Consider the following 10,442-nt stretch of genomic DNA (forward strand, 5'->3'; position numbering starts at 1 on the left):
TCAGTCTGGGTAGATGAGGAAGCCGGAGAAGGTGCTGTACTTGTTTGTGTTCCCTCCGTGGACCTTGCCTCCGTCCAGCTGCACACACACCTCATCACCCACGTCCAAATGCAGGATCACACTGTTGGAGGCGTAGTCGTAATTCTGATCAGCATCCTGAGCGATGGCGCTGGCTCTCACCTGTCACCAACAGAGGACACACGCATTGACAATTAGAACATGGACGAAACTGAACAAACACTTGCAAATGTCACCGCCACTAACTCAACAGCTCAGGGAACTCAGCAGCATTTTAAATTAATACTATCTCATTCCTTTATCACATTTTATCATATTCTGTAGGCTGAGTGATGATCAATTATTTACAGCTTTCAAATGAGACCCTCGTCAGTATGACATCGCCTCCGCATTCATGCTGGATAAACAGATAGATGGGACTGTGACCTGTGACCCTAAAGGTGGGCTGAGAACACATCCCCTCTGCCTGTTATCGATCAGCTGTGGCTGTGGCGAAGGGCCGAGGATGGAGATGTGATTGGGTTTTGGAGATAAGCAGACTCACTGGGGACAACAGGTTGTCTATGGGGAACCTACCTCAGCCGAGAAGCAGCATAACTATCCATACCAGCTATTGACCTGTTGCTTATGATCCCGGGCCAGCTCAATATGCATGATATTGAGTGGCTATGCCAAAGCCAGACAGCTTCACATTTGCATGCCGTGTGTGAGCTCAGTGTTATTGACCGAGCAGCTGTGGATCTTTACTTGTTTGTTAACACATTTAATTGGGTTTACTCATTGTAGACATTTAAATACACATGCCTAGATTGCAACATACTAAGCCTAAAGGAGATCACTGCTTTTTTATGTTTCTTAAACTGGCATCTACATTTAAATACTATGTTTATATAGGTCTGGCATGAATGCTTTCGATAAAAAAACTATTTTCATAGATAGATAGATAGATAGATAGATAGATAGATAGATAGATAGATAAAGTATAACCATACACTAGGTTGCATTCCTAAAGGCTTCCTTATTAGGATGTATCAATATTTCTGTGTGGCAGTTCCAATCATCAGACATATGTCAGCCATCAGTGGCCTTGTGTGTGGCTCAGTGTCCATCTACGGTGGGAGCACTCAATCTGTGTCAGCAACCAGACAAGCCACGCACATCTTCATGACAGCCACAGAATATGATCAGCAACTCAACTACCATCATGTCATTCCCTTCACTGGGGCCCTCTTTCTCCCCATAGAGTATGCATCAATTTGAAAACAGTCAATCACTCAGCAACAGAGCCTGAATTACAGTAACTAAAAAAATATGCCCTTTTCCCGTTCCACCTATCTTTGCCTCCGTCTGAGCCATTTTGCTCAACATATATCACAGTGGAGTTGTGTTCAATTTCCTAGACACTGTCTGTAGGTCCCTCCCTGTATTAAATTCCCGTCAGCGATGTTACATCCAACATACGGACCAGCCAGATTCATTAAGGGAAAAGAGTAGCAGAACTTCGGATGATTCACCGCTCAACTACACAGTAAAACCAACCGTACTGTAGCTGTTATTTCTCTACTACAACAGTCTTGATTCATTCGATTTGAGATTTTGTAGTTCACATGTTTTTTTTAAGGCGCCTCTGCCTCTATGTTTCTCACTGCGGAGCTATTCAGCTGTTAAGCTATTCAGCATTATTATTTTTTTCATTATGTAGCAAAAGTTCAACAAAAATAGAATTGTAAGAAGCGTTGCCTTAGCAAGGTTGAAATAACTGTCAGTTACAGTAACGCCTGCTTCTCAATATCTGAAGATATATAACAAACTGCGTTGAATGTGGAAAAGAGAGACATGGCTGATCAGAGAACCAAAAACTGTGTAAAGAAAATAACACATTCCCAAGGGTTGTAAGTAAATAAATACATAATAATATAGTTGGCCTATATCTCAGGATTTCATGCAGTTGTGTAAAGAAAACTAAATGAAATTGTTACTTTAAATGTTGAATTATTATTATTAGAGAAATTACCTATTTTTTACACTCACAGGGTAAGGCAAAAGGAATCAGGCGGATTTTCATGAGAGTAGATAGGGAGTAGCATGGACCCAGGGAGAACCCATTAAATGTTGCAGTGGATTGGCCTTGGCAGTGGTCGGCCCACTCCGAATGCCCGTCTAGTATATTTATCTGTTTATGCTTGTTTATTTTTGTTCCATCCGTGTTCTTCAGAGGAACATAACAGTTCACAAGAGAAATATTCTCTTCTAGTCTGGGTAGCAGGCAACATTGAGCATTTAGAAAGATGTACTTCATTATTTTTGTATTAAATCAGAGCCATGTGTTACTCAGGCAGCCCGATTAGTATTTTGTAACACTATAGTGTTAACAAATATCACTATAGGCCTAAGAAAGAGTAGAGTATATAAGTATATATATACTCTTTCTTAGGGCCCCATAAGACCATCTCTCAAAAACTGACACCAATCCATTGTCATCTGTAAAGGTTATATTGTTGTTCTGCTTGACATGTGTAGTGACAGCCAATAACACATTTGCATCTTTGGCTGCAGCTGACATCAATGGTGTTGTTGTGACTTTCTATCGACACAAGGCATATGTCATCCTCCTGCTCATTATTTTGGCAACAGTGTATCAGAGGGAGATGTATGGAGATCGTTCCCCCCTCAGGCATTCACAGATCCTCATGATTTAATGCATTAAAGTGCGGCTGAATATTCCACAAGAAAATAATATTTGTCAGTCAGTGTAGAGATCATTTTGGCAATATATGATATATGAATTGGTACTTCAGCCGATATTCCTGTGCTTGAAGAATAATGCAAGCCATCCATTAATGCAGATGCCAGACAGAGAGGCATGAGGGAGCCATGGTGGGATTAGGACAGGAAGCCGACAGAGGAGATGGATACGGCTGGAGGACACAGGCTGATCCGTGTGAACCAGGCAGCCGACTGCGCTGATCCTGGAGCTGTTGGAGTTGTGAGCCATGATGCAGGAGCCCCCGGGGTTTGCCCGTGGCTGTCTCTGTCTTCGCCTAGCCCTTTCATTATAGGGCCTCCAGTAAACACAACTTGGAGCAGAGGGGCCCACAGCTAGGAGGAAGGAGTAGGGGAGTAGGGGGGGGGGGGGGGGGGGGGGGGGGGGGGGGGGGTCTATGGGGGCGGTAAAGGGGAGCAGCTGCAGTGTCATTTTCTATGCAAGTGAAACCGCAGCGCTGAAGATAGACAAGGATGGACAAAAAGGAGGGACAGGAGAAAGAAAAAACAAAAACAAGGGCCACAGGGTTGAGGAAAGGAGAGGGAGTGGGCCTAAAGTAACAGACTGATCAAGCGAGGCTATTTTGTGAGAGCGGTGAGATGTGGGGGTATATGAAGTCTTGTTTTTATCTGTGGGTCTGTGCTCCACTGGTAATAAAACTGACAGGATTCATTCACTGTGATATACTGACCTCTTAGAGCGGAGACAATAGAAAAGTAGCTGTTAAACTTACCTAAGGGACTCCAGCACATGGCAGGAGGGTTGGGGACGCATGGTGGGGGACGATGTTGTGGAAATAGAATATTTATTGAATAGGTTTTCCCTGTCCTTTGGGAGCCTGGGGATTACATGGCGACAAGCGGCTGTAGCATTGAACCGTACCTTTGATTCCTATTACCTTCACTTCAGTATTACAATGTGCCTTATAATGGTCAGACCTGTGCACAGTAAGAAAGGGTTTGCTTTTTTTTAATTAGGTGTTTTTTTATCAGAGGCACATTTTAATTTTAATTTTTAAATTTAAAACATCTGACTTGCCTTCAAAGAACAAATCTTGCTAACACTCTTTTTGCCTCTTGCTGTGAAGCTAATTATGTTTCACCTGTAGCATATATATGTGTGTGTGTGTGTGCGTGTGCGTGTGTATGCGCGTGCGTGTGTGCGTGCACTGGGGAAGTTAGTACAGGTCATTACAGCAAGAGATGACATTTTAACACTACCGTGTGAAATAACTTGACCTTTACCCGAGTTATTAAAAGAGTCTATGACAGTTAAAAAACAAGGGAGTGATTAAAAGGTATCCAGACCAGTATCTATGTCTACTGTGCACATTGTATGAAGAATATCCTAAATATATATACAGTAGTTAACTATGGAAAATAAATGAGAAGGGGAAAAGCTCGCATACCGTTTAAGGAGGGAAAAGGGAGAAGGTTTGCATGATGTATTACCAGCCTTATAAAGAATGACAACATTAGCATAGACTGTCTTAATAATATTTGCCACCAAGCAAGAATATTGAGGAGCAACTCATAAATCTTGTGACAGGAAATCGAATGATTAAGCACATTTAAGATAGCAGAATCGCCAATGAGAGGTTCATTCATAACTATATGAGCAAGGCTTAATTAATATACAATCATTAATAAGAATATCAATACATAATCTTTCAGAACTGGGTTGTCACATGTATCAATGCCGTATGTTTCCTTACTGTGCACTTAACGTTCAACTGGGGGTGAATGGGGCGTGACAGTATTAGCCAAACATCCACACCAAACATTGAAATTGTACCGTAATTCAATTACCGTTGCAATAGGAACATGGAAGCAACTGCAGTGTGATCCCCTTCAATAACAAATCCCCTGACTCTGAAACCCTGTCGTGCTGCAATGATTTGTGAAAGTTAGATTGAGGTGTGAGCAGGTAGGCTTTTCAGAGTACGGATTTAGTGAGTGTAATAGGTATTAGATCCAAAAGAATCCCATGGAAGCCCTGCCACAGTCGGTACATCCTCCTCACATCCTGCCATCGCATTACACCACACTCATGTCACAGGGAAGAGTCCGGCAGCCAATGCAGTGTGCAAACATTTAGATATCAACAATTCCCAGAGGAAATCTTTGGTGTCTAGTATTAATTACGTTTTTTAACACTCCCTATCCTGCATAAATACAGTTTGTAAACCAATTTCTCACTTTCTCCATCCGTCCTTGATCACGTCAAACCAAGACGTGTTGAGTGGGTTTCCATTGGTCATCGAGCCTGATCTCATTCTGGCCTTCACCACCAGCCTCCCCGATGCCTCGTCTACCAGCCCACTGCCTCCACACCTCCATTAAGTCATCTATCTTCCTCTGCTCCACCCCTGATTTCCCATCAACTCACTTGTCTTTTTTGCTCCCCCCCTTACACTCATCCCAAGTAGACCTCTCAGTATGTGTATGTCACGTCGAGTCTCTTGTGTTTCATTCATTTTCGTAAATCTTTCGGACTGGCTGCTTAATAGACCTAGGTTACAAATTACCTTTTCTTTTAAGATGTAAAAGTTACAACACCTAAAAAGAATCCGGGAAGTTTGTGTCTACTACAATCCTTCTTTATTGGGATTAAAACAAACCCAGTGGGCAGAGACAAAATATCCAATAAAGCTTTAGCACCTACGGCGATGATAAAACTGACTGTTTGATTCTGAATTCAGGAATGAAACCAAACAGAAATAGTGCCTGTTTAGTAAACCCCAGCCACTGACTGACAAGCAGAGTACCCACCTGCCCCGGGGCTTCAATAACCCGGAACATGATCAGGCATACTGCAGCATTTCATATAGACTATACACATCTTCATATACCCAGATCTCTGTTTGGGTGTATCCGTGTGAGTGCTCTATTTAGAAGAACTGTTTAAGGAAGCCGCCTATCAGAAGCCAGATGGACCTGGGTGAGGTTAAATGATTGAGGGAAAAGATAATTAATGGGGAATCAATGAACAACCAAGTAGGAGGAAAGTATAGTGGATGTTGATGGGATCTAATCTAATATTTATACATTATTTAGCAGGGTAAGATGGCTTGAATGACAATATAGGCAATAGGCGGTCTTAAACACATCTTTGTGGCATATACAATCTAACAATAATCAAGATGGAATTATTTTTACCATATAGTTTCACATCTCACACAATCAAGTCTAAATCAACCTTATTTACAACTGTGGAAGTCAACTATAAAGTATATATGAGCTCACTATCCTGTGTGCACAGTCCTTGGTGCACTACATGTCTATATCGAGGTCTGAGCAGAAACTATTTGCATTTGAAGTCCTTGATGAATGATTGAATGTAAAAAGCAACTTGAAGAATGTTTCGTGAATTTGGAGTCCTCTGACAAAATCCCTGTGATTTATCCCACCTCGCCTCTCCTCTTCCCCCCATCAGCCCCTCTGTCTTTAATTAGTGTCTGGGGAATGAGGAAGTGGATGAGTGGACTGTCAATTTTGCATTCATTATTTATTTAGCTGAGGTGTAAACTGACTGGTCCACGTACTGACAGACATTTCTCATGTGCTCCCTTGCTCTTCTGTTTAGGCGATAATCAAGCTCTGTGTATGATACTTACTAATTAGGCCGTTCCTTTTGGCAGCAGCGGCGGATGCATTCTGCCACTTGTCATTTAGCCACAGCACATGTGAAAATGCAAATATCCGTTGCTGTGATTTTAGACTGTATAGCATGAATTCCCCTTAATTAGAAGAAGGATTGCTATTTCTTTCTTTGGCTGTCATGTATCCACCTGCTAAGTGGAATGTGCTCTGAATCTGAAGAGCTCAATGTGGCTGAGGTGAATGTGAGTCAATGGTAATGCAGGATTGTCAACAGTGAAAAAAAATAGGTTGCACGGTCGTGTGTGTGCATACATTCTAACGCACACATGCAAACCCTCTATTGTATACACACAGTCTAATACACATGTGGAACTTAAGCCCACGGGGAAAATATGGGCCCTGGCTCATTTTTAGCCAGTCCTAATATCAATTGAGGTTCAAACTTTCAATACAATTTCCCCAACAACAAACTTGTCATATGCAGGCCCATTAAACACATTGAATGCTTGCCTTTTGTAAAAATGTGATCAGAATATATTGTTTTGCTTGAGTAAATGTTGACCCTTGTGATTCTCATTTCCCGGTGTGACCCACAAAGAAAATCAGTTTGGCACACACACACACACACACACACACACACACACACACACACACACACACACACACACACACACACACACACACACACACACACACACACACACACACACACACACACACACACACACACACACACACAAACATTTACTAACCAGTCCGTTCTTCTTTAGGTCTGCCCACATGCTGGTCCCGTCACCACCTCTCATTAGAACATGGTAGGTGAAGAAGTAGATGCCAGGCAGAGGACAGGTGAATTTTCCGGTGCTGGGCTCATAGTAGTTACCTACATTGGTCACCACGTCATCAAACTTCAGTATTTCACTCCCCTCATGCGGCTTGCGTAGCCCTGCGTAAAAGGCAATTTTGGGAGTGTAGAGTGAGGGAGAATAGCCACCAGGACCTGGACCTTGGGGCCCCTGTGGTCCTGGTTTGCCTGGCTCTCCAGGGGGTCCACGTGGTCCTTGAGGGCCAGGGATCCCTGGAGGCCCACGGAGCCCAGACTTCAGCTTCTTCCCAGAGTAATCCTTGGGTGGTGGAGACACGGCTGTCAGCTCCTGGCCAGGCTGAGATGTGGCATAGGGGTCACATACCATCCTGCAGCTCCCAAGCATTTCATAATGGCTCCCCGTATTTCCGGAGTTCCCTCCTTTGGTAGTGTGGACCAGCAGGGGAATGGCCACCAACAGTATTAGAACCATGGCTACACCTACAGCAGCTCCAATGACGCGCTTCCTGCGGCTGAGCCGTGAAGCGGCCAGCGTCAGGAAGTCCTCTTCCCCCTTGGCTGGAATGTGGCCGGCCAGGATGAAGCCTCTCAGAAAGCCAATATGGTAGAAAAAGATGAAGAGGGATTTGGAGAGGAGTGGGAGGAAAACAGTGTTTGAGAAAGGACACAAAATGGAAGACAGCCAGTAGGGAAACTAGCGGATGAGAGGATCCTTTAGAAATGATAAAGACGTCCAATGGACCAGGAACACGGTCTTCAAAAGCCTCTTCTTAAAAAGATGAAAACTTTACACACCAGTGTTAAAGGAAATAAAAGAACATGGATGTCTTTGATTTAGGGTGACACATTACCAAAAACATAATTGATCTGATGGAATCTCGGGTCACCTTTTCTTGACTTCCCTTGTTGTCCTTCAGTTCAGTTTGTTTTCAGCATCATACAGACAACATGACTGGCACTGGAAGCGGGGCTTATTGAAAGTATGCGGAAAAAGGCCTGCTGCCAAATTCAGCTCATTGAGGAGGGAGTGGATATTGTTGGTTTGGCCGTATGAAGTAAGATTTACAGTTATTTTCTAAATAAATCTTCTTTCATTTCACGTGGACGTCTCATTTAATGCCATGACTGTGAGTGTCAAAAGTTCATCAGAGATCTTTTCCTGACACAATCATCTTATGACCTCCCACTTCCTTCTTGTTTCCACTGTCCACATTAAAAAGGTGCCGTTTTCCTGAAGCCAATAACACGTTTGATAGATTCCTCCTCTGGCTACATCTGCATCTGGAAAGAGCAGCATAGAGCAAATATATTTATACTATATTTTATACACATCATTTAACTAAGTAAATATTAAGATGAACACCACAACGATATGTTTTAAATAATAAAAATTATTTTAAATAATATGTATTTTCAGTTTTATTTTTGTGTAAATTACAATTAATACTTGATTATCCACGATGTGAAAAAAAAATTGTTCAAAGAAACAGAAAAAAAATTACAAAGATAACTCACCATTTACTCATTATGATCCAAAAATATTAGAGTATAACACTCGCTTTGCGTCTGTTAATTCCGCGTCCCACCAAAATAACTGAAGGACTTTGCACCGCTGGAGTGTCGAGTGGAGCGCGCAGGAGATGCCAAGAAAGTGATGAGTGCCTCTTAATCAGAGCTTAATTCCCTTCTTTCTTTCCAGGTAGGAACGAAAAGATGGAGTTTAATTGGCGCTTACTTTATAGGAAAAGAAGTCCAGAAAAAAAACTGGACTGAACACTTTTTGACGATATTCCAAATTAGGTTTGCTCCCATCCAGAGTGGCTGTGACTGTATCGCTTATCGCCGTGTTTGTCCATGTGGGCAGTGCTCCTCGACACCTGTTAGATCTCTCTCTCTCTCTATCTCTCTCTCCCTCTCTCTCGTTCCCTTTCTCCCCCCACCATACGAGCATTTTTTTCTCTTTTGTGTCTAATGAAATACTGTAGTCCTAGGCAAGTATATTGATAATTAAATGTATTGGCAACCTATAGTTAAAAGTAAAACTCCTTATTTTTTCATTTCCAAATCATTATTATTACCATTAATTTGGAGCCCCAAGAAAAAAAGAAAGAAACATGTATTTTTATTTAAACGCATCAATGTCTTGTTAACCTGACATTCACCTGTTGTTAGTGGCAAACTCTGAGCATGATAAAATGTTTGATAAAGTGTTGCAAACAAGGGCAGATGTTTTCATCTTCGGTGCGCCAGGGAAGGCAAGAGAGAGGACGGTGACTAAGTAAAAGATGCCTCAGCATGATGTGTGAGGAATGGAGAGGAGACACTAAATGTTCCCCAGACCATTGTCTGTGTGTGTGACTTGCATCCCACAGCTATAAACCTCATTAGTGAGACACCCTGCTCCACACATTGTGCTGCTCTTTTTCCTTTACTTAAAACCTTACACACAAACACCTGCAATGTCCGCACTCTGAGACACACACACAAATGCATGTAGCAAACAGACATACAGTATGCAAGTTTAGAGTATGTTGAACAACGTTTTTGCACTATTAGTAATGGAAAGCCATGTTCTGTATTCTTGTATCAATTATCTCGCTGTTGCAATTTCAGTAGGGAAATAATGCGATGACATGGCCACTGAAATAGGCTATTTTTTCTAAGATTTTAAGCTAAAATCATAATTTTCCGAGAGTTTTGTTTCACCTGTCTGACAGGCACAGTTGCAGATCTGCAAGTTTAAAGTTTGATGACAGAAGCATTGGGGGTAAAGTGGAATAGGTCTACATACAGTATTGATGACAGTCTTTTTATTAACCACCACCTCCTCAATTTCTCTTTCCTCGCATATGATGACCACCTTCTGGCCATGTAGGGATCATTGACCTGATCACACTGGACATGAAAAGGATTATCACTGAGGTGAGGGCATGGAAGGTGGGGTAGTAATGGCCTGGGATATTTCCATTGGTAAATGTTGGTACAGCTGAGCAGCGCTGGGGGGAGTTAAATGCTGTGTCAGTCCCAGTTTGCAGGGTCAGTCAGTCTGGCCCGCTAGAACAGTACTGAGAGGCCCTGAGCAGCACGGGCAGATAATCGTTGCCAGTCAGAGGCAATATGCTCAGGATTGGATTTTTAAAGCCTGTTAAAATATTACTGAGGTGATTAATATTGAAATATGCGCATGTCTTTCACCTGTCTGTCTCCTCTCTCCCTATTCTCTTCTTGATTT

General features: G+C 42.4%; 1 protein-coding gene across 1 annotated transcript; it reads right to left on the minus strand.

Moving 5' to 3' along the window:
* Window positions 1–7,755, minus strand: c1ql4a (complement component 1, q subcomponent-like 4; the record flags this gene model as incomplete). Its single annotated transcript, XM_079676353.1, has 2 exons — window positions 7,137–7,755; window positions 1–180 (listed from the first exon to the last, which is right to left on the minus strand). The coding sequence occupies exons 1-2, from the start codon at window positions 7,680–7,682 to the stop codon at window positions 1–3; spliced, it is 726 nt and encodes a 241-aa protein (XP_079532479.1). The 5' UTR covers window positions 7,683–7,755.
* Window positions 7,756–10,442: the final 2,687 nt, after the last annotated feature.

This window comes from Notothenia rossii, assembly GCF_949606895.1.
Source record: "Notothenia rossii genome assembly, chromosome: 4".
NCBI lineage: Eukaryota > Metazoa > Chordata > Actinopteri > Perciformes > Nototheniidae > Notothenia > Notothenia rossii.